Source organism: Phalaenopsis equestris, unplaced genomic scaffold (genome assembly GCF_001263595.1).
Source record: "Phalaenopsis equestris unplaced genomic scaffold, ASM126359v1 Scaffold000159, whole genome shotgun sequence".
Taxonomy (NCBI): Eukaryota; Viridiplantae; Streptophyta; class Magnoliopsida; order Asparagales; family Orchidaceae; genus Phalaenopsis; species Phalaenopsis equestris.
This window is the reverse complement of record NW_018164601.1, coordinates 335,443-362,242: the sequence shown is the minus strand read 5'-3', so window position 1 is coordinate 362,242 and position 26,800 is coordinate 335,443. Positions and strand designations below refer to the sequence as shown.

Here is a 26,800-nt window from a genome sequence, read left to right as displayed (position 1 = left end):
GATGCGTTGGGGTGACCGAGTAGCCTTCGTGGACCCTCGAGTATAAATACATAGCTGAGCCTAGCCCCATATGAGTGCTTGCGGTCCTCCTCACCCGAACCTTTTCTGAGGATTCTTTTTCTTTTCTTTTACTTGAGTCGCTTTTCTCGAGTTTTCTGCCATGAGTCATTGTTACTCTCTTTTTTTTTCGGGTTTCCTGGATAACGTTTCTTTCAGACTTCGCTTTTTGCGATGCATTTAGACTTGCTATACTTAAGGAACAACGGATCTCACGGGCGTACATGTTTGCTTTACATTTTACAACACTTAATTTTCCTGTTTCTACCTGCTACCGTACTGTACAATATGTTATACCTGTCCTGTTTCTACCTGCTACCGTACTGTACAACATGTTATACTTGTCCTGTTTTGAACCTGCTACTGCTCTTCCTGTACAGCATGATTATGTCATTTCTGCTTCTACCTGCTACTGTACTGTATAGCATGTCATATTACTCCTGTTTTCTTTTTTCATCTGCTACTGTACTGTATAGCATGTCATATTACTCCTGTTTTTCACCTGCTACTGTTCTTCCTATATAACATGTTGTACTACTCCTGTTTTTTGCCTACTCTTGTTCGACATGTATCCTACTGTTTGCCCTGTACTGCACATTTTATATCCTATAGCTTTAAGCATGCATTCTTTTTTATAGGATGTTTAGATGACTACAACCATAGGACCATTTGATTTGACACTATAACTGGACACCCTAGAAAACTTAAACTCGTCACGTCGGTGAGCTTGGAGCTAGTGCGGTGGGCAGCACGACCATATTTAATAGCAAAATCTGTCTTCCCCACCAAAACCATTCCTTTCCTAGAAACTAAACAACAATCCATAAGATTTTGAGGTTGTTTGCCTAGCGCAACATAAATCCTCCACTTTTTTCTTAGGCATTCGTATAGCTCTGCTGTACGATTTAAGCCCTATCTCGTTCTAGGTTCTGAGGTTGTCATCCGATATGACGTAAACCCTCATATCTTCCAGGCGATTTATGTGACCATGTCACACAAATATAAGCCCTAATTAAATAAAATTGACAGGATGAAACACTTTAATAATTTCTTCTCAAAACTGGAGCCAAATCATAGGATAAACTGGAAAGTCACTGAGGTTCTCCTCTGGATCTGTGACCTCCTCTAGTTTCTTTTCGTTTGGAATCCTCAACATTGTTCCAGGTTCGAGCATTTCCCCTTTCACACCTTTTCGTCCGATTTCGTTGAAAAGTCTTATTCTTTTGACTTCTTTGAAGATTGTATTCCCTGATTTTTATCGAGAGTTTTCTTAAGTGACTTCAGCCATTTAAGATGTAATTAACTATAGGGGCTTGCCCTTATAGGAAGCTTTTCCGAACCCAACCTAAAATAAACCCTATTTAATTCTTTGTATTAAATAAGGGAACTTGTCGGCAAATAAAACGGTGTCGCAGACCAAACAGATGTCATATATTTCTTAGTTTATTTGATCGAGTCTCATCCTCAAGTATTGTGTTTATCCCTCGGGATAGATACAAGATTTGAGATAGAGCGCTCTTTCATTTAAACTGTGAAAAATATGAGGTAAGTTTGATTTCATATTTTTCTTAAAATTATATATATATATGTAAATTAAAACGTCCTTCCGAAGCGGGTGACGAGACTTCACTTCCAGCGACCGGCAGCTTCTTACGGACAACTTTTGAACAAGTCACCCGCCAATTTTTAACTTTCCTCCTTTTAGTGCCGACAGAAACACTGAATGCGAAATTGTTTACCAATCGTATCATAAGCATGAAGCTTGCTTCTAATAAATGCATAAACGTAAAGGAATAAGATGGTTCTTTTGCTGTATGCTTGCATCATTTGAAAGACATTAAAATATTTTAGCTGAGTAAATTAACTTTTTTATTTTTTCTAAATTTTGGCAATAATCCTCTTTGACCAACAATTTCTTTATAGATTCTCTTATAGTAGGGATTTACGAGTATATTATCAATGTACCAATGATATTAGCAATTAAAGAAATTTTACACTACTTTAAGAGAAATAACACATTGAGCTTTAATATGAATAGAAATATAATTTATAAGAATAGATAAAGAAGTTTATATTTACATGATTCCATTTGCACATTTTTAAGTTATAAACATTCAATTATAACCATAATTCTAGTTGCGTTAAATATGTTTAATGTTATGTATGTAAAATTGGTTTTATGTTTTTTTTTAATAAATAGATGACTTAGAACAAAGGTGTATCCACTGTTGTGTTTTATGCATTCCTTACATGCAATTCTAACTTTGTCTGGCTTTGGGATTATGTCGTCAAATTTCGCATCACTCATTGTGAAAAATGTTTTGGCAAATATTAAGATGACAATGTAACAGGGCTGTGATGGGTTTCTTGAGTTGTTGTCTCTTGATTTTGTGTAGTGTGCAGTAGGCATAATTGTTGAAATTATTGTTTCAAATGACCTCAATCAACCAACAATGTAATAGAAAACTATTTTTCCGCCCAATTTCCACCGACATTGATCCTGACTTATGCTCATTTGTATCGAGTGAGTGAAGAATTAATTTTCTTAAATTCTCACCAAGTAAACTTGTGGCATTTTAACACTTCTAATATTTATGAAATAAAAATAAAAAAAAATTATATAATCTATCATTAAATAACTTATTAAGCTTCTTATTAATCTTCAATTAGAAAATCGTGCGTACCAAAAGATCCTTATTTATGTTAGATATTATTATTTTCTATGAACACTTTAAAATTGTACAATTAAAAAGATGTACAAATAGACATGACATCTCTCTCTATGGATCCACTTGCTCTTTTCCCTTGTCTGAGAAATCACAATTTTATTGTCTGACGAGCTCTATGCCGAATGAGAAACATTAGTAACATAAGATTCAAAAATATAAGTAATAATATTCATGATGATTAAGAATTAAAATGAGTAATTTTATTTATAATCACAACTGGATTCATACATTATCTGTAATGAATAAACATGTTTTGATATACTTAAATAGTAAGGAGAATATGATTTTAAGTAGTATATGGAATAGTTGTTGGAAAAATAATACTTGTCCAAGGCTTTAAAATGCGAAGGAATCGAGGATTTTTTTCATTGCGAGGTGAGACATAAGCCTAAAAAAAAAAATCATAAAATTAAACATAATTTATAAATATGTCATTTAATTAACACCAAATCTTGCTCATTAAACTTAGAATTTAAACATGCCAATAAACTTCACCCGTTCACTTACTAACATGTATGTAGTATTCCCAAATTCCAAAATAAAAACAAAAGTGTAAAAGTTTGAAATAAGATTTGAACATTTAACTTAGAATTTAAATATGCCACAATAGTCAGTATCTATAGCATCATCGGTATCATTTTTATTAGCTTCGGAAGAATCATCATATGTAATAACTCTATCGTCTTTGAACTATATGTTATCATCTTCAAATTCTTCTTCAATTGCCACATCTTTCATATTACTCACTACAATTAACATTTAATTCAATATAATTAGTAACACAACTAAGTAATCAGTTATACTTTAATTACAAAATTACGTTTAGATTTTTTTGAAGCTCCAACCCCACTTTACTTCTTTCTTGTAAATGATTGTGAAGTAGAAGTTGCTTCAAATTCAATATATCTTTGGTCCATTTCAACTTTAACTTTGATATCCTCATTAGCATCATAATTAAAAGTCATTGTCCATTTCAACTTTAACTTTGATATCCTCATTAGCGTCATAATTAAAAGTCATTTCTTCATCTTCAACTTCATTATTCATTCATCATCAGACATGATATCATCAACAGTCAAATGACTTATTTCATCATCACAATTTCTATGTTGTGCTTTAAGTGTCTATTATTCAATTTTTTATTGAACATAACATAAAGTAACTTGTTTAGTTGACATGTAGCCAATCGATTATTCAATTTATATGCAATTTGTTGAATATGCTCCAATTACGTTCACATCCGAAAGCTGAACAAGTAAGACTAAGAACTTTCACACCAAATGCTTTGAGTTAAGGCATGTCATCTCTGAATTGTGCCCACCCCACCAATGTTCTAGCATAAGATTAAGTCATTAAATAAAAGTATCAGAATATTTTAAGATATGACTTTATGTAAATCATAAGCTCATAGATTTAAGTTATAGATAAATGAAATTTACCGGGTGATTATGTCTTGTAGCAGGCTTGAGCTGTTCTAAATCCCAACTTTCCAATATCCTTCAAATGAAAATTTTCAAATTGATAATTGATTTTAAGGTAGTCAGACTCAATGTTAATTCTATCCATGCATGCATATAAATCAGTCTTAACCTCTTTATCCACATAAAAAACTTTACCATAATGAAATCGAGAATTCAAATAATATGCATCAACATGTAAATGTAAATAGAACATATGATCCCATTTGCCGTCATTGATTTACCATTTTTTTTTAAGTTGCTTCTTTTCTTCCAAATTTTTTTGTTATTTCCTTCTTTTCTTTACTCACAACTTTATAAATAAATCTCATAGCATGAGTCCTCTCACCATCAACCATCCATGATCCTTTCATTAAAGGCACTGTAGCCTTCAAAGTATAACCATCACTGCGCTAAAATGAATCGTCTCTCATAATAATTTTCTTCACTTGCTTTCTTCTTTTTTTTTTTCTTTTTTTTGACCAACACTTTTTATCCCATTCTTCAGAAAGAAACATAGCCTCCAAAGGTTGCCTCAACTTGTTAAATCTTTGCAAATTTAAATAAGTCGTGACAAATCTTGTAACTGTTGGTCAGATAAGTCTTTTATCTGTGAATTTTCTCATTAAACTTAATATCCAAAATGATTATAGATAAATTTACTTATCGTCTTTGCTTTAAGCAAAGTAGATTTATGTTGGGACAATTTTTCTAAATTTTCAAGCATTAAATTAAGACAAGATGTTATCTTTTCTTCATTAACATCCTTCCAATATAGGTAATAACTTGAACAATTATTCTCTCCCTAATTTTTTCAACAACCTCATCAAGCATTTAAAATAACAATTGTGCATATTTTACAAAGGCCGATGCATTAACATATTTTAAAAATACCTATCCCATAAGGGTCTTTAATAAGAAAGTTTACAATATTTTGTCTGATATCAAGACCATCTATCATTACAGTAACTCTTGTCTCAACCCATGTTTTTAACACTTCAGCTACCATTCTTGTAATAGTTCTAACCTCATCCAACATCCAAGTTCGCACCTTATACGTCTAAGGTGTAGCTCTCGACCATAATTTCTAGCAGAACGAAGCGTATTGATGCATGAAGGACTCCTAACCACATATACGACATTCCTTTCTCATAAAAACATCTTGCAATATCTAAACATACTCTATTTTTATGCTCTTTTGTATAATCTAGAGGACAAATTGTTTGAGAGTTGATTTTCTCGTCTTCTTCCACATTCCCAACAAATCCATCTATTACTCCTCGAGCTCCTCTAGCAGAAGAAGGTAAATGACTTATACAGTTAGAACTGTCATATTGTGAGCTAAAATATGAATTATTACAATAATCTCTTCTATTTTCTTTGTGATTTTCTTTTGAAGTGATATTTTTTAAAATTCAAGACATTCTTTTTTTATTTCATCTAACACTTTCTCACATGCTCCAACATTTACATATGTGCAAGCCAAGTGATTTTTAAATCTTTTAGCACTACCAGTAATTCACTTAACAAAAGTTTACATTTCAAGTAAATATGTCTCTCATTTGCACTTTCTTCTACTTGAGTCCCTTATTTTCTATTTGGTTCTTTTCTTCTTACGCCACCACCCATTCTAAAGCATATATACACATGTTTCTTCAAACGAAACAATCATTTAAATCAAGAAACTATTCATATTGTAAGTTACACAAATCAATGTAACACAATCATTTAAATTTAAAATGTAAAGAGAACATTGCCTTCTAACCTTCACATTAATGATTAAATGTAAAAAAAATTGTTTTTAATGTAAAATCAATTGATTTAAGAAATAAAATGTTTAAATTCATCAATTATTAAGAATTTGATAAAATTGTGTTGGGATGGAAAAGTTGGAATGTCGATTGCTTCATTTCTAGACCTGAAAACTAGTAATTCTTGGTTGCCCCATAAATGGTTGCTGGACTTCTCAGTACTCTATGCATTGGGTGCTCGTATGGCACTGTGGCACCACTTATGATCACAACAATGCCCAAACTTCTGGTCAGGGGTGTTGGAGCATCTTTATGGGAATCGGAGGGCCCCTTGCGCTTAGTCCTTTGGATTGGGGCACTCTTATAGGCACTGGGGTGTCCCCAGGGTGCAGTGGAATGACCAAAAAATATTAATATCGAATGCTTATATTGTAACATCCCGTTTTATTTCTTGAGGTAGAAGAATCTAAGAGCTGAGCAGGAGAGAAAACGAAGTGAAGAGTTAGGCAAATGAAGAATCGAGGAAGAGGATGGAGCTGAGCAGGAGAGAAAACGAAGTGAAGGGTTAGGCAAATGAAGAATGAAGTGAAGAGTTAGGCAAATGAAGAATCGAGGAAGTGGATGGAGCAGCAGAGAAAACGAAGTGAAGAGTTAGGCAAATGAAGAACCGAGGAAGAGGATGTGAAGAGTTGGAAAACCGAACGGAGAGGGAGAGGAAAGCGAATAAGAGGAAGATGAAGCGAGAAGTCGGTAAATTTGAACGAGGGGGTCGGAAGTTAAGGAGGCGAGTTCGCCCTATAAAACTGACTTGACATAGGCAAGAGATACTTACAAGAGGATCGACAAGTGCGAGAGATCAGCACAAGCTTGGTCGCAGATAGACGAGATGTAGCCTATGGTAGTTTCAGTAGCGGGGATGACGCCACTGAGAAAGGAGGTTGACGTCGAGAGCTTGTGCGGGAGGGAACGTCGTTGAAGGAAGGAGGTGTCGATGTGCAGAGACTTGTGCAAGAGGGAAAGAAGCCAACATCGGTGCAGGGTATCGCGGGAAGAGGTGACAGGCTGAGTTTGATTGCTCGATGTAGGAGGGAGGTACGTCGTCAACCACAGAGTAGAGGGGGCTCGTGCGGGAGGGAGGTGAAACCACAGTTCTTCAGCATGCAAAAAAGGGAATCACATGCGGGGCTTAGGGCTTGACCGAAGGTAATGACTAAGAAGAGTTTTCTCTCTCTCTCTCTCTCTCTCTCTCTCTCTCTATATATATATATATATAATACTTAAAAATAAAATAATGGAATTTAATACTTAAATAATGAAAATTTATAGTTTATTAAAAGAGTAAATTAATAAAGTTTTATATCATATTAGATTACCAATTTTTAAAGACTTGAGGTCTTGGCAAATTAATTGACGTAGACTGGAGTACTCATGTTTTTGTACTATAATAATATTTTGCTTCTTCTAGATCAAATACATTTATTGATATTGTCATTAATTATGTTGAAATTAATGCAAACCCGAGATTTTGAATTTTAGTGAATTTTTTTTCGTATTATATAAATGGTATGTGTGCACAAAATTTCTTAAACTATCATAATTGAATGAATTATAAGCACATTGCCTTTTATGTAAATGAGAAATAAATATTTATTATTAGAAAGTGATATTTTATTGGATGTTTGTATGTGCATGATTAACTGATATAGTCACCCATTGATGGTACTAGTGAGGAATACTAAGCTACCCGTCCATGTAAATGGAACAAAAATATTGATATTCATGTATCTTAAGTGGTACAATTTTTATACGTTGCTTCTATGATAGTTGTACATATATAAAATAATATTAATATAGTAAGATTCGTTAAATAACATCTGAAATGTTTATATTGATTTATCAAAAATTTAATTGATTAGGAGTATGATTGTTTTTTTTTGTTTAGCTCACTCTTATTTTTAAATTAACTTTATAGGTTAATTTAGTTATGTTATGAGCTATAGATGAAAGAATGTATATAAAAGCACGTACAACCATTAACGAGGTAATATTAAATATATTTCTTTAGTTTAATTTGATTGAAGACTCTTTTATTTGTTAAATTGTAACTGAATATAGAAAATTCAGTTTCCACCGTCAGATTATCTATTCCTATCTTTAGCTAATTGCAAGTCCCGAGCTGAGTCATGACAAACAATTCCGTGAAAGAAAAAATTTGGGCTTACAGGAACTTGAGAAAATCAACGGAAGGTTTGAACCGCAGATGAGGAGGAAGTCGTTGGGCTTCACTGCTTCACTAAACTTAAATGCTTTTCTTCATTGCACTGGACTTCAACTCTTAAAGGCTTGGGACAAAGTAGGCTTTGACGCTCAGACTCACAAGCCATGATGACTATCGAAGGAAGTGGAAGAAGATAAAAAGCTATTAGAACAACGTCAAGCCCTAAATCCATGATATGTCTTTCAAGAGAAAGTTAGAGGTATTTATACATAATTTTAATTTGAATGCCTCAACTGCATCAAGGCATTTTCGCTTTGAGGCATACACCTTATTGTGGCATGATGGAAGCCTCGCTCGCACCAATGAGACTCACTCTCTGAGTTGCTGAAGCTCTGACTCAAATTGAGGTGCATCTTTTTGAAACGTTGTGCTAATTAATATCATATATGCATTTGCTTTCATTATTTTCTTCTTATTCTCAGTTTTTCTTAGAAATGTAATATGATATCTTAGGGCTTGATACATTTAAATCACTAGGTTGTCACTTTGTTGTTGATTTGAATGACTGTTGATAAATGTTAGTCAAGCGCCGCATTTTGCGACAACTCCTTGATAGTAGCTGGACTTTCTGAACATTAGTTTCTAGTCTTGAGAATTCAACTATTTTTCAATTAAGATTCATCGCTGTCACGACTCGACCTGGGGATTATAATTAACTAAGGCAGGAACAAATGATCAGACGATAGAATTAAATTTTTATGCATTCTTTTTCTGTAGTTGACATTTTATAGATGAAAGAACCACTAAAAAAATAAATTAAAGTAATGCAGTTAATTTAACTCATTTATGGTTTTCCGTGTATTATATAAACATTTTTCTCTTTTATTGCTTATCTTTTACTTAACTAATGAAATCTGAAATGTTAATTTTAAATAACAGTAAATTAAACATAGTTAATGAATACTTGTATTTTTAAACTACAATAATGTAACAAATAAAGAACGATATGTATGCTATTGAGAGATATTATAATTTACTATAAAAGTAGTTGACGGTTTTTTAGATATGATTTTTCATAATAGTTTATAGTATTCAATGTATTTTATCATATCAACATGTATATATCATTTGTAATGAAAAATAAGACAATATGCATGCCAATTAATTTTTTAATATATCAGTATAATTTTACAATTTGTATTTATGAATATAATTGATTAAGAAACCTTTATTATGTCATGTAATATTTTTTCCATACTCATACTATTTTATATACACTCGTCAGAGGAGCATCATTTAAAATTGTATCATTTAAGATATATCAATACAATAATTTTTTTCATTTACGTGTACTTTATTAACAACATTCTTTTTCTTTTTCATGAATGAGTATCTTAGTGTTCTACATCTAGTATCATACATGAGTGGATTCCTTTATAATCTATCATGCACATGCAAGTTTAATATAACAATCACTATCCAATAATGATCATTATTCACACTTGTATAATAATCAATACTTGTATAATATTCAATATTTATGATAATTTAAATAATTTTGAGTACACGTCTCTTTTACAATACAACAACAACAATAACAAGTTTTTATCCCATTAAGTGGGGTTAGTTACATGAATCTTATTTCATTATTGCGCTCTATTTTCTATACAATATGCCCAGGCTTTTCTACGTCTACCACCGCCTTTCTTAACATAAGTCAAATCTAAAACATCAACTCTCTTAACTGAATCTATGGTTGATGTTTCATATAACTAAACCATCTAAGACGACTCTCTATTTTTTTCTGCCACAGGAGCTACACCAACCCAAGCATAGTGATACCTGAAATTGTAGAAGAAGGAAGTTCGATAGAAAATTTATGGATGATTATTGTTGACGTGCATAATAGGATCTGAAGTGCAATACGTTGTTTTTAAATTCGAGGACAAAATTTTTGTTAGTGGGGAATAATGTAATGTTTTGTTTCATCTACTGGGAGAAGAATCGAAACGTCTAATAGAGACGAAAGAGAAAACGAAGAAGCGAAGTAGAGGAAACGAGGATTCAGGATGTCAAAGAAGGAAGGGTAGCCAAAAAGTTATTCTTCGTGTATAAATCCACTCTTTAGGGAGCGGGGACGGTAGAGGTGAGAATTTACCTGAATGTTGAGTGGCTTGACGATGCGTGTCTTGGCCGATCGACAAAAATCAAGAGAGGCAGCTCGCAGGACGTGCGAACCCTGAGAAAGAAGAGCTTTGTGCGTGAGCTGAAGCCAAAGATGAGTGGCGGAAGGAAGGAGGCTCCGATCGCTGTAGGAACTTGTGCTTGAGGAGTCAAAGCATTCAAACCGAGCGAGCTATAGGGAACCTCTTGCCCTAGCCGAACGCTGAAGAAAAAAAAGGAAAGGATCGCGTGTGGGTGATGAACCGAGCCGAAGCTTTTGTAAAGTAAGAATATTAAGTTTGTATTTTAATTTTATATATTAATTGATTTATATATATATATGTTATATATAATAATAATTTGATAGATTTATTTGAATTTGAGTGGACATTTATTGAATATTGAATAAACTCCTTAATGTTGATTTAGTTGTAGTTTTGGTAGGTAGATTAAAGTAACATGAATACTTAAATGAAGTTTCTAATCAACAATTAATGTTACATAAGTAATTAAAAGATTAATTAAGCATAATCAATAATATGCTTAAGTTTATATTTTTACAATATCGTAGGCAACTAGTTGTTGGAGGCAAAAATTAAACGTGTTTGAAATAAATCATACAACTTCGAGGTGAGTACTTTTACTTCTAAATTATGATAATAATATTATATTTCTTCTACATCACTTGCATTAAAATGTCGTTAACCAAGATATCTTTTTACTGCAACTAGAATATGATTATTTTGACATATCATTCAATTTGATCATTTTGAAATAAATGTGAATGATTTGCATAATTATACTTATTTTTACTACACATGTATGGTATTTAGAATGAACATAAAATGTTTATACCATGCTTGCATGTGCATGATTAACTATGATAGAGTACCGCTTGATGATATTATTTGAGTAACACTAATGTACTTGTGCACGTAAATGGAAAAAGATTTTGATATTGATGTGTCTTAATTGACACAAATTTTTAGACGATGTCTTATGTGACGGTTGTATAGATATGAAATGATATTGATATGATAATGATATAAATTTCTTTAAATAACATATTAAATGTTTTTATTGATTTAAAAAGAAACTTAATTAGCATGCATATTGTTTATTCTTTTCCTTGTATTGCTGTAGTTTAGATGTATAAGTATTCACTGGATCGTTCAGCTCACAATTGTTTTAACTGAATTTTCAGGTTTAATTAAATTATTAAAAAATGAGCGATAAATGAAAAAACGTTTATAGAAGCGTCGATAACCCATCAATAAGGTGATTTTAATTGTACTATTTTAATTTAATTTGTAGTGGCTCTTTTATCTGTTAAATTGTGAGTCAATATAGAAAATTTAATTCACCTGTCTGACTGTCCGCTCACGCTTTGGTTAATTGCAAGCCCCGGGTTGGGTCGTGACATGTACGTGAGAAAAAGGCACCTTCACTGCCTGTAGCATCGTCTTCCTTCGTATAAGAGACGCAAGCATCAGTCCTAGGAGTGCGATTCCTCCTGCACAACACGGCTCCTTCGGTGAGCCATAGTTTGCCCCTCTGACTTCACCTTGGTTTTGCCCAGGCCATGGAATAACGGGGAAAGATGAAGGGAATAGTGGGGAAAGATGAAGGGAATAGTGGGGAAAGATGAATGGAATTGTGGGGCATTAAGTGCATATATATATATATATATCCACACACTCAAAAGTCCAATCATTTCAATTAAGCTCCACCATTGCTTGCTTATTGAGGGAATTACAATGATTTGAATAAGGAGATAAGATACAACAACAAAAACAATAATCCTTTATCCCACTAAGTGGGGTCGACTACATGAATCTTTTTTCTCCATTGCGTCCTATTGAGTGTCATATTTTCATTTGATTCTAATAAATTAAAACATTTTTTATACAATATGCCAAGGTCTTTCTAGATTTAACGCTGCCTTTCTTAACATAATTTGATTCTAAGACTTCTATTCGCATAATCAGATCATCAGATGGTTGATGTTTAATGTGATCAAACAATCAAGACGATTCTCTCTAATTTTGTCCGCCACTGAAGCTACACCAACCCTATCATAGATATATTCATTTTGCATTTTGTTTTTATGTGTAAAGCCACCCATCCATGCATTCTCATCTCGACAACACTTAACTGAATTTTGTGCTTCTCTTTTAAAGGTCAGCATTCTGCGCCATAAAGCATTGCAGGTCTCACAACCATCTTATAAAATTTACCTTTCATTCTAAGCGGTACTTTTCTTTCACACAATAGACCGAACATTCTTACACTTCAAACAACCAATTTGATTTTTACTAATAACATCCCCATTTATAACATCATCACTTTGAACAGTAGACTCGAGATACCTAAAGCGTTCACACATTTTAATGATTTGATCACTCATAGCTATAACTCTGCCACTAGAGCTACTGCTAAAATTACATTATACGTATTCAATTTTAGTTCTACTTAAACAATAGTCTTCATACTCCAATGTAAACCTCCATAACTCGAGTTTTCTCCTGAACTCTTTCTCTTGTCCAAGAAGGATATCGTTAGCGAAAAACATTCCCCAAGGTACATCCTTCTGTAAATGTTCAACTAGAGCATCCATAACTAAAACAAAAAGTTGTGGACTTAAAGTCGATCTCTGATGTAATCCAACTGAAATAGGAAAACATTTCATCAATCTTTCTGCTATTTGAATTCAAGTTACAACTCTAATATACATATGTTTAATGACTTGTATATAAATCATATCAACACCTTTCTTCTTAATAACTCTCCAAAGGATTTCTCTTGGAAGCTTATCTTAAACTTTTTCTAAATCAATAAAAATCATATGTAAATTCTCCTTATTCTCTTTGTACTTCTCCATCAAATCTCTCATGTATAGCTTCCATAGTAGACCTGCCCGACATAAATCCAAATTGATTATAAGTAATCTTTGTAATACGTCTTAACCTATGTTCAATAATTCTCTTCCATAATTTTAAAGTATGACACATCAACTTAATTCCTCTATAATTTGCACACTCTTGGGCATCCTCTTAATTCTGAAAAATTGGGACTAAAATATTTTTCCTTCGCCCCGCAAACGTCTTTTAGTTTTTAAAATAATATGAAAGAGATTAGTAAGCCAAGAAACTCGCAGATCTTCTAAATATTTCCACACTTCATATGGGATATCAGCAACTCCTACAGATTTTTCACCCTTGATTTTCTTTAAAAACTTCTCAACTATGTTTTACTAATGCAACGATAAAAATGAAACATTTTATTATCATTAACGACATTAAGATCACTGAGGTTAACCATTTTTTCAGAAACATCATTGAAAAATTTATCAAAATAATCCACCCATCTATGTTGAATCTCTTTCTAAGAAAAACACTTTTTGATTTTCATCTTTAATACACTTTGGCTTGAGTTAAATATTTATTGTTCCTTTCTCTTTGTTTGGCTCATTTATACATATTTTTCATTCTCTTTTGTATCTAATTCCTTATAAAGTTCATTAAAAGCAGAACTTTTATCGTTACAAATTGTTCTCTAGACTCCCTAGAGTCATTTGATATTTTTTTCAGTTCTCTAAGTTTTTAATTTTAAATTAATTTTTATAACACTACTTATATTTTCTATTTTTTTGGACATTAATATTTCACCACCAACTATTTTAATTTATAAACATTTTTCCTTTTGATTCTCCGAGTGTATCTTTGCCATTTGTTTAATAGTATTTTTTATTTTATCCCACATAGAATTTGTTTCTTCGTGAGCTTCCGAAATCTTAAAATTTTAAATTTTACTTATAAAAATAATTTTATTTGTGTCTTTTAGGTGTCCCAATTTAATTCTAGAACAACCATTCCTAGTATTCTTTATTTTACAACTCTTTATCTTAAAATTCAGAGATAATAATCGTTGTTGAGTAATTTAATTCTCACTTGGAAATGACCTTCTAATCTATACATTCTTGACGATCTCTTCTTCTCATAAAAAAATAATCAATTTGTGAATCAATTTGTATAATCAATTTGTGTTTTATTAGATCTATTATTATAAGTAATAATATGCTCATCTATTTTCTTGAATAAAGTATTAACAAGAACAAAATTATATGCTAAAGCATAATCTACTATGACTACCTTCTTCATTAATCGCTCCAAAATTGTAGTCATCATGAATATTTTTAAATTTTTCTACCACTTTACCAACATGTCCTTTTAAGTCACTTTCAATTAAAATTCATTCTTCAAGAGGTATAATCTGTATTAATTCTTCTAAGTCATTCCACAATTTTTCTTTAGAACCTATATCTAAACCTATTTGAAGAGCATAAACACTTATAATATTAAAAATCTTAGTATCAACAACAATCGTAAGAGCTATAATTCTATCACTAATTCTATTAATTTTTACAACATTATCTTTCTAACTCTTATCTATAATTACTAATTTTTACAACATTATCTTTCTAACTCTTATCTATAATTACTCTAACACCATTTCTGGTGCAATTCCTACCTGAATACCAAAGTTCACAACTTACGCTATCAATCTCCTTAACCTTTTCTCTAACCCGTTTAGTCTCTTGAATATTTAAGATATTTATCTTTCTTTGAACCAGAATTTCATCTAATTCCATTAATTTACCTGTGAAGGTACTTATATTCTAAGATCCTATCCTAATTAAGAAGATAGGATAATATAATTAATTTATGTTCAATTGATTTTTAAAATTGATTTTATAAAATCAAATCTACTATATATATAAAAAATAATCTACTATATGATTAGGATTTTTGGGAGATGCTAAAAATGTGGTATAATTTAAAAGCAAAATTTTTTGTTATCTTTCTGGTTAAAATAGTTATTACTCATTGGGCCTATATTATTTCTAGTTCTTCAGAACTTCATTGGATTTGTTAAAATTGCTGAAATGGCATATGATGACCTCTGTTTTGAGGATATCAAATCAGGATTCTCTTGAACCTCTGTTTCCAGCGATGTTAATTGCTTCCTGCAAATTGGACAACGATGAAGCATTGGTATATATGAGGATCTAACTACTAGAGTTGTTCATGTTACCTTACTTATTTTTCCGATCTTGGAGGCTGCTGTAAATTAAAAATGAAGTAGAATTGTTTCTTGTGTGGACCTCTCCCTAACAATCAAATTTTAAACATTTATTTTGTTTTTTCAGCAATCCTACTAGTGCATATTCATTGACAATAAATTTGGTAAAATCAAAGTTGTAAATTTAAGGAATGGCTCAATGCGTTTGATTAATTTTTGTTATTGTTTTTGTTGTTATGATAAAAAAAAATTTGAAGGTAAACATATATTCTTATGGTCACTGATATCTGTGAAATTTCAAGCGGGCTAGAGAAGGGATTCACCATCCATTGTTGTTTGAGTTGACTAAAATTTTCACTTGTTCTCTCTTACCTTTTACTATGTTGACTTGCTTGAAGATCTATCTAAACCTGACCTTCCATCCAACTTGATTGCATCTGGCAGTCATATGATTTTTTCTTTAGGACTCCTAAACATGGCTACATTAGAGTGATGGAGTGCTTGATTACAACATGAAATATGGTGCATTTATTAGCGATAGGGAAAATTTATGAGGTCAGACTTTTGTATTGTACATTTTTGGCCAAATCTTCCGTATGCAACTTGTTGTCTGTGGGAAGTTAATATGATTGTTGCAAAGATCATACTTTGATTCCTCAAGTTTCTAAATTTCATGTTAAATAATATCTTAGTTCGTTCTAAACTTAAGTATAGAAACCTTACCATTCACGCTCTAATTCTATTGTAAGCTTTCTTTTTTAATTTGATGTCATTTAGTTCTAGTGCTTCTATTTGTTAGAGTGGTGTGGTGTCTCCTGGGTTTGGTGAGGTTGGTTAGGCCTTTAGGGATTGGTGGGGCAGAGTTGGGGTTGTCTTGTCTTTCTTTGGTTGGGTTGTCTTTATCTTAGGGGAAATTAGAAGTAGCCTGTTATTTGAGCTGTTGTTATCAAACAGGTTGTCATGTCAGCAGTTCACGAAATGTGAGAAACATAGTTTAGTTTTGACTGTTATGTTTGAAATACATCACAGCATTTTGGGTTCATATAAAAAACCAGCTGCCCTGTACATGACCTCCTCATTTCAGTTGCCAATTAATGTGGAATGATTATGAAAGAAAATGTTAAAGCGAAGTAATATGACTAGAAGTTGTACAAAGGCTTCATGGAAAATGTTTTTATTCTATGTCACATTAATAATATGAGTGAAGAATGTGTATTCATAAGCTGACCCCAACTTGGTCGCTATCTTAACAGTATGAAGACTTGGGATTCTTAAAGTTGAACCTAACTAGCTGGGATAAGAATAATGATCATGGTGATATGATTTCTCTCGTTAGCAAGAAAGTTTTTTTTTTTTAGTATATATTGATTGGCTCAATCATTACTTAATGAATTTTTTTGCTGCATATTCACCTCGGTTTTTTGCTATTTGAGATACTTTTTACTACCATTAGGAAGTTATGTTGCTTGACTTATCTTTTTAATATATGGCTTCAGTTCTTTTATTTTATTTATTCTGGTTTATGGATGCATACAAACAACACAAATCCATTTCTTTCTTTTTTTTGTTTTCTGTATATGATTTAATATGAAGTTTCATATGATAACAATGTTTGACATATGCAGATACGGTTCGAGATTTAGCTGTTCTTCCAGATTTGGGGATCCTTTCTGCATCACATGATTCGTGAGTTTCGGGAAGATTTCTGCATTTTTTCTTGTGGTGGCTAATTAATGGGTTTTACTTATTACTGCACGTTAGGTCTTCATACTTTTGTATATTTAAATGATTAGTTTGTTATAGTTTTCATTTATATTTTCATCAAGGTTATTCTTGAGCGATTGGCTATTAAGGTGTTTTTCATTTGTGTGGTGAGGCATAAGCCTCAAATTTAAAAATTGTGTAAACCAAGAAAATATTGTGTAAACTATAAAATATTGTATAAAATAACTTTAATATTCTAACTTATTAACAAAATTAAAAGTAATATAATTAATATTCTGTTTGAGTAAAAAGTAATAAATTGCGTAAGTTTGAAGTAGCACATTAATTTTCTAATATCAAATTATAAAATAAAATGGGCTATACAAATATTAAATTTTTGAAGTATACTAAGATAGTAAAATAAAATGCTTAAATATCAAAATATAATAATCAAAATGTTCAACAAAAGTCGCTATCATACTCATACTACCCCTAATTAAACAAGAATATAATAAATCATTAACATTTGAATTTTTAAATTTCAATGCTATTATTATTCTCATTACCCAATTGATTTTCATTAGTACAATCAATATAATAAACTGTTTCCTCACACTTTATCTTTAGTCATATCTTTATTCTCCTATTTCTCATTATCTTTTATCCCACTTATCTTTTACTTTTTAGTGAATAATCATAAAACATACTATTAATTAAAATAATTTCCATGTTGATAGTTAGAATTTCAAATACATAAATTTTTATAGATATTTTTTCCTTTTATTTCTTGTCATTTAGTTTTTAAGATGTGAGGGTTAATAGGTGAAGTATATTGATTATACTTTTGTTTTTGTTAAAATAAATTTGCGAATAGTCTAAAAGAATTGAGGCGTTTTTTGAGGCATGCAAGCCTCAATTTGGGTGAGGCGTACCTTAGGGCAATGATACCGAAGTTCACCAAAATCTGATTGAGAAAATATAATTTTATTTTTGAACAATAAAGGATTACAGTCAAGACAACAAACCTGCGCAAAAAAATACAACAAAACACTAAGGGTGAGCGACCTAGCAGACAACCGGAGAGGGGAAGTGGCTGGTAGAGAAGCAAGGGATGCAATTGCGGGACAACAGATGGGGCAGTAGTGGAGCAACAGATAAGGAACCTAGGGTTCTGCGTGGAAGGGGTGCAATCTGAAGGCTGGCGATTAGGGGAGGGGAAACACAACGAGGGATTGGGGAGATAACCGACCCTCTATTGGGCATGAACTGCCACCCTTTCCCAACTCCTATTCAACTTATTATAAATATATTGCTTGTTGAGGTATGGTTTAATTTTTTTGGAGCACCAACTATGCTCAAAGCAAGATATTTTTGGAGCACCAACTATCCTCGGATACCGCTCTAGGAAGGGAAAACCTCTGGAGGGATATTTTTGGAGCACCAACTATCCTCGGATACCGCCCTAGGAAGGGAAAACCTCTGGAGGCAGAAATCAGAAATCAATAAAAAAAATTAAACCCTAACTCAAGATATTTTTGGAGATAACCGCCACCTGGAAGAGATATTTTTGGAGCACCAACTATCCTCGAAGTAATAAACAAGGATTGACTGAGCTGCATCATTTGATAATCATATATTCAATTAATATCATCTGATCTTGCTCTATTTATGTTGAAAAATATAGCTTTGTATGTGTGTGTGCGTGCGTGTGTGTATAAGGAATGGGATTTTCTTTTCATAGGTTGAGAATGAACATTCTCCATATAATTCTATTTTTCTATGGCCCCCTTCATGGTCATTCCTAGAGGCCATGACCAACTTTTCTCTTTTTTGGCTAACATCATCTTCTTCTCTATTTTCTTGTTTGTAGCGTTATTGATTAAAAATACTATTAGAGTATGAGGGAAAAAAATATAAAAAAAGTGCCCCTGATATAGACGCTTGAACAGGAGTGGATGTTGTTGTACAACCATTAGGTAGACATTCACTTTGTTGTTTTTTGGTTGTAATTCTTTGATGTGAATCTCATCTAAGATTAAAAAATGTGGGTTGATCGTGAAATTAACCAGGCAAAAAAATTAATGCTGCTATTAATTGGCCTCAATCCAACAAGACTTGAGATGAGGTTGGATAGCCTGCATGCATGATATCTCTAGTATCATAATATTGCTCTATCATTTTTTGGAGTGTATTAGATTTTGAAGTTGTCAGGCCTCTGTACTAAATGCATTAATGATGAGCATCATTTCACTAATATTTTGCTCATTGCTATTATAGAATGGTTAAAATATGCTCTCAATTCAATTAGTTGTCTCTTGTTTTAATCAAGAATAAAATCAACTATAAAAAAAAATTAATATTAAATTTATTTAACCATGAATCATACTTATACAATTTTTTTTATAGGTATGGTGTGATAGTAGGTTTTTGGAACATTAAGATTAAAGTAGATACAATGACACCCAAAATTTGTACAAGTAAAAAACTCTTACACGGTATTCATTGTTAAGTGCAATTTTGGGTTTTACAATGTAGGCTAATCTCTGATTGCAAAGTTCTCCATTCAATTGATGGTATTCAAGTTAGTCAATATCTATCTTACATCTACCCTCCCTCTGTTTGAAATTTAGATCCATTGGCTCTACTTCAGTCTATGGCTGTTCTCCAAATTGCTTAATAACACGATCTAGAAGATGTCACTTTACACGCTTCGAAGAATTAATAACTCGTGATCTTCAAGCTCTGAAATTTGAGATGTAAATGGGTGTTAGAAGAAGAAACAAATCCTCTGAATAAAGGATCCAAATTATCTAAGTAGTTGTTTGTTCATATGATTATTTTATCTGACTATTCCTCAATACATCTAATTCATTACAATATAAATTTACATTATTTATATAAATTTGTCTCACCCAATGCTCTTTCCACTTATATTTATTTGAATTTTTATAGATACAATCTATACTATAATAAATCATACATTTATAATATCAAATTATACCTAAATACAAGTGGTTTATTTGAGATGTCATTATGGTAGGGTACATGCAAGGTCGGTCGACCCACATGTAGTTGCTTCCACTCTCAAATTTGCATGAGGTGAAAACATTCAACCATATTTATCCTGCTAGCTATTATAGCTTTTTTGAGCTCCCTATGCATATGTCCGGTATGGCATCACCTAATGAATAGGTGAAAATTCCTGCAAATTTTTTTGACAAAAGTTGATACTGTAAATATATTTTAGAATTGGATGTATCAAGTATTTAAAATATTCAATAATATATGGACTAACACATTGAATTAATTGTGCAACAGCCAGTTCATATGAGTCCTTATAGAAAGTTCAATGTAGCTAACATAATAGAATATATATGTTTTTTGCACGGGCCTAGCCCTTAATAAAAATTGAAATAATATTAGGATTATTAGGATGATTATATATAAATTTAGAGATTGGGCGTGAATCAAATATTTCATCACAACAATCAGGTCATATGAGCCATCGTAAGCGAGCTTAAACAATGCTACGCTCAACTTGAGCTTGTACATCTACCTGCGAGCTTAAGTTAGTACATGTATCTTGCAAAATGATTATCATCTTCTTGACCAATAAGCGAAAGCCATTCATTTGTGGTGATCATTGCTCAATTAAAGCGGTTATTATTTGATGATCTAAGCAAATAAATAGTAGATGTCAAAGATTCGAAACGCTTATGATTTGGGGTGCCTTAATGAATCATGGATATTTAATCGATTATTGTCTAGCCATTAATAGATGACTGACAACCTCTAATATTATACTTTATTTTTAGAAATTAGTTAAGAAAGAAAAAAATTAGTATGATAAAATGAGTAAGGATGATTATCATATTAGGATGTTTAGCTAGATGTAAGTCTCATAAATGAGAAATGCTTGGAGAAAGCTCTTGTGGTAATATGTTTGAAGTACTTACTATTTTGCTAGTATTCCTACTTGAGATTTCCAACTCCAACCACGACTACCTTTTGTTGACATTGTTCTTAACTTGAACTTGAAATGAAAAGATTGTTTTTTACTGGAATAGTAGTGAGTGGTTTGAGGGAGTATTTAAAGGTGAGATTTATCAAAAAAAAAAAAAAAAGGTGGAATATAAGCCATTGTGTTGTCACATCGATTATTGTTAACTAATGTGGAGGGCCAGGACAATCAATGCACTTGTGGAGCAATACAAAGCTATTTATTATGATTAAATCAGTTTAATGCATGATTATATATATTTTTTTCAATCATTATGACATAAAATAATATCGAATAATTTTGATTTTTTTCCATCAGGTGCAAACAAATAAAGGAGAAATCCAAAGCCATCGCATACTCTAATATTGTGTAGTCAGCTCGGTCACTATTGGCTGAAATGGCGGGTCAGGACAATCAATATACCTGGAAAGGTCTAAGTTCGTTTATTATAGTTAAACAAGATTAGTGCATAATTCGATCTTTGTTATGTCGCTACAAAATATTAATTTTGCTTACCATATTGAAATCGAGTTTGGTGCTTTTAAATATGCGAACAGTAGTATAATACAAGATCATTTAAGGATATTACAAATATTTATTTTAGTGGAGTGCTCAATTTGTTAGCATGAAATTTTCACTAGCTTGGATAGCTAGATGGAACATGGCTAGGATATTTTGATTTAGATTAACCAATTAGTAATTGAGTTCTAAGATTTTCAAATGATATTGAAATATCACAAGTTAAATACATATCTTACTTTATTGCAATAAGGCAAACATTATAATGTTACAACTATCTTGTAGTGTTGTAGCTATTGGTATCTATTGAGGTTGATTATGGGCTAATCACAAGGAAGTGTTATTAGGGTTGAAGGACTAGGTTTGTGGATGATTCTTCGATAACATGAAATAAATCATTTGAGGATGCTCATTACACGATGCGTGTGGCGCTGGAAGATGCATTGTCATGTTGCAATTGGGACTCCATGGTTCTTAAAGTGGAATGCATGCTGCAAAAGGGCATTGATGGGTCATGTTAAGGAGAGTTGTGCTTGATGGAATGTACATTGTGTGGGTTACAAAATGCGGGGGTTTTCTCAAGGAGGATGTGAGATCTGAAGCTAAGCGTCACAAGAGCCTGTACTAATAGTGGCAGTAAGCGCTAGATTAGGTGTGGATAAACTTGTGAAATTTAAGGGCAAGAACTGGTCATTGGTCCTGTGCTTACCACAATTGAGGAGGTTGTAAAATGAAATTTTGGTTGAATTGGGTTAAAATATGGGTTCACAGAGTTGTCTTGAATGACAATGTAGAGTAGCGATGCATTTCTCAGACTGGAACGGGTTTTCGGAGTGTGAAATAATTGAAGAGGATGGTGTCTTGACAATTAAGAATCAAAGAGAGAAACAATTGAGTTTTACTCAGTATTAAATTGATGGATTAAGACGAAACTTTGCGTACTTGGAGTGACCTTTGTGCACATCTTAGATGTGGAGAGTCATCTATTAACCTCATTAAATATTTTTCATTCATCATCTAGACTCTCCAATGACATTTCAATGTTTATTTATATGGGGCATTTACATACACAATACACAATTCTTATGGATTTACGCATCCTATAACTGAACTTCCATTTATACATGCATAGCAATTAATTTTTTAATATCACATCAAAAAAGCACTAATTACCGCTTTGTAATAGTCAAATCTACCTTTCATTGGTAAATAATTACCGCTTTGTAATAGTCAAATCTACCTTTCATACATTGGTAAAGTGCTATTGGTATAAATATGGAAGTTTTGGTGTGAGATACAGAAATCCTTGAGAATTGCACGCTACATCTGAATTTTTCTTATAGAAATAAAGGTTATGAGGAGAAGATCAAATTTAACTTCAAATGCAATCAAATGTAATCCTAACATATTATCAAAATCAAGCTTTATTTTGTCCAAATAGTATAAATAAAACTAGTATAATAAGCTAAAAAATAATAATACAAGAAGTACAAAATGAAATTCAGCTAAATATGGTAATGGGATTAAAAAAACTTGAAAATCGACAGCTTTGTTGTAATTGACCTAAGGGCACCTGGGATTTTATGAGCTGATTTGTCTATATTAGTGTGCTTTACTTGATCACTTTGTTATGTGCAGATGTGCCATTTATAATTTTTTTATTCATAATTATATCTGTAAAATAATACCTCCTTTTACATTTCAAATTATTACTACTATTGAATTGCAGCTCTGTGAGGCTCTGGGCTTTAACTGGAGAAGTTTTGATGGAGATGCTTGGCCATTCATCTCTGGTGTATTGCGTGGATGCACATTCATCTGGTCTTGTTGTAAGTGGGAGTGAAGACTGCTTTCTCAAGATATGGAAAGGTGGTTACTGTACTTTATATGAATTATTAAGTTTATCAAAGAAGTAAGTCGCCCTTCTAGGTAAATCATATCAGTAGCCAGATACCAATTATTCGGAGTTGGCTTATGAGTCCCCCCTAATTCAAATTGGTACCTTAAACAAGTTGCAAATAACTAATAAATTTAACCATTTCAAATTCATCGATGGAAATTACTTTTCTGTGGGAAAGTACATATGAAGACATAGTTTTATTCCTTTTTACTACTTAAGTAAAACGTGGACATTTTCCTGAGTATTACGCTGAAATTTTTTATATTTTTTTATTAAACACCATCCTACGTATGAAATGTGGTTGATTTTATGAGTAATACTGAAATATTTCTTGTTTATTTGGCTGAGATTCTCATTCCTCTTTTAGTCAGCACACTCAATGTTAAAATTTACAACAGTATTCCTATCTTTTATTGTGTTTCGACTTTTTCATGTTTTATTTTAGCTGCTTGAATGACTGGATGATCCTCATCCTTGAGGGAGTTGCTTTTGCATCCATCATGTAGTTGTACTTTTCCAACTTTTGATGATAACATTTACCTATGGTTTATTTTCCAAATTTAAGATGCAAATGTTTCAACTTATTTCTTATAGCTTACGCAATATGCAGTGCAGAAAATTGTCCAATTTTGAATGCAATTGTTGCCTATCATTCCTATGTCTTGAAACGAGACACCATGTTCAGATACATCCTATCAAGGGTTTATTTCAGCATTCATATATCTTCGACATAACATTATCTGTTGCAATCGTATATATAATTGAATCACAACTAAATGAAGGGGCAAGTAAGTTGTCAAATAAGTAGTTTTGTAAATTCTTTTTTTTTTTATACTTTTTTTGGTGTATGCCTTCAAAACACATGTATCCGTTCTATTATTTTGAATGCAAATTTGGTACCTTTTAGGGCTCCTAGAACGGATTTTGGAAGTGAATTTTGTGGGGAGGTAGTTGTGCAATGGAAAGGGGAAGATAATAGGTGAGGTTGACGACATTTGGAAGGAGACAAGCATTGTTTGACAACTATACCAGCTGAAAACAACAAGGTGGACTCCGAAACGATGAAGATACAAAGGTTAAGGAGGCTGCACCACCTATTTCTATGTAAGATACAAACACATCATTTGTAAAAGGAAATGATACAATACTTCTATGAGTATAAAACAGAGAACAACATTTCCCGAAACAATAACAATCATCAAAGGTCTCCTAAACCAGAAAATAGCTAAATATAAATTGTCCTCTTAAGTAAAAACATTTCTTATAAATAGAGAAATTGGAAGAGAATAAAAAAGGAAAGAAAAATAGAAGAAAATTTGCGGAAAATAGGAAATAATAAAAAAAGGGAGCTCTCGGGGTAGTGTTTTGGCAATTGCAGGATCCATGTCACATTCCAGTTGCCCTCTCTTTTGGGTTAAACATTATGCGGCATAGATAAATGACTCAGTCAGAGACAATTTCTCCGACCTTCATCCTGACATATATAATTAAGACCCAATGGATAATTAATTAGTCTAATTCAATCGCCATAAGCATTCATAATCTATTTCAAATCATAATTCATTCTCATTCACATATATTTAGAAGCATGCATGATAATATTACTAAAACATGTACAGGGCTACTAAAATTCAATATATAAAAATACGTACCCAAAATTTTGTACCACTTTCAAAACCATACAATCCAAAAGTTGAACATATACGAGTGAGCTACAATATCAGCAAAATAATCAAAATGCTAAAATAATATTTATAGATGCAAGAATGACATTATGCACTTGCAATCATAACTTATATGCATGTCAGCAATATATATCACAAATATGCTTTAATCATATTAAACATTTAAGGTAAAAGTCATGAAATGCAATAAATAGTAACAGCTGCACTATCGCGTATTTCAATCATTTATATGCAATCATAAGAATGTCCATAATGTTTTCATAATCAATAGCTGTAGTCTTAGGAATGTCACTTGTAATTGCATTGGCTTTAACCATATTCATTTCATTTTATGTCATTGGGTTGTCACCAACCCATCAGCTAAAATAACTATTGATAAATGTTGAGCCCCTCCAACATAACAAGTGTAAAAAAAATATCATTGTAGCAATAATTTCATCCCTTCTAAAATATCGGGAGTCGGGATTCCCATCATTCTTTGTCATTTGTACCTGCAGGTCATTCATATAATAGTCTACTTATTACAACACTTGTGACATTTCATTAGGCATATCCTATAGAAATCTTTCATCAAATGCAAATCATGTATCATATGCATATAGAACGGTATATGAAATATGAAATTCATGGATCGATAAACAAAGTCAACAGATCCATAAAAGTAATAAAATCTTAAATATCATTAGTGTCCTCTTAAGTTATTCAAAAGTATGCAGAAGTTTCTAAATAAATTCATATATCAATAAATCACATAAAAATATTATGGAAATATATTCTTTTTAATTTTGTGCATGATATTTCGCCTGAAATAATGGAATAGCCTTGTGATGAGCTTCCTCAAGTTCATCTCGAACTCCTCGCCTAGAGTAAACCAGTTGTAACATACTTTCCGTAGAATTTTCATGAAATTATTAACTAAATTCTTAATTTAATCCAAATACAAGTTACTTGCTATTTCTCACCTCGATCGGATTTTATCACATAAACTCTTCCCTTAAACATTTCTTCCATTCTCATTCTTCTTCTTACTTATTTTCTTTCCATCCTTCCTCTTCTTTATACTGTTTTCCGCTAACAGCCCTAATCAAACATTAAAATCAAATGCGCAGCTTTAGATCGCATTTCCTTTTCCCACAAAAAGTAAATAGGATCTCAGAAATGCTCCAATTTGGAGTAAATTGCATAAAAATATTGCAAGAAAGGAAAGAAATGTTTTAAATTGCATGGAAAGGAGAATCTACTTATAGATCTTCCTAGGACTTTTAACCGAGAGCTGTGGTTCCTCTTTCGCCATCTGCTTCGTTATGTTTGATCCCACTTCAATGTCGGTATCGTAGAACTCACAAGGCTCACAAAAATGAATTGCGGGAGGGGAAAAATGAGGAATACAAATGCTCTTAAGCTTGGTCTCATTAATTTCATCTAGCTGTTACATGTTGCAATAATTGGACTGGCTACATGTCGACACTTAAAAGAAGAAAGTTAAGTTTAGGGGTCGCCCGTAAGAAGCTGTCGATCACCGAAATCGAAATCCC

The 26,800-nt window shown here is 32.1% G+C and overlaps 1 protein-coding gene across 2 annotated transcripts in view; it reads left to right on the top strand.

Annotated features, from left to right (window-relative positions):
- LOC110021982 (phospholipase A-2-activating protein) overlaps positions 1 to 26,800 on the top strand; it is a 171,263-nt gene that overhangs the window by 17,719 nt on the left and 126,744 nt on the right. For both annotated transcript variants that reach the window (XM_020720727.1, XM_020720726.1), the window contains exons 5-6: positions 17,083 to 17,143; positions 23,410 to 23,549. In XM_020720727.1, the coding sequence (XP_020576386.1) occupies positions 17,083 to 17,143; positions 23,410 to 23,549 (201 nt within the window). The remainder of the gene's footprint in view (positions 1 to 17,082; positions 17,144 to 23,409; positions 23,550 to 26,800) is intronic.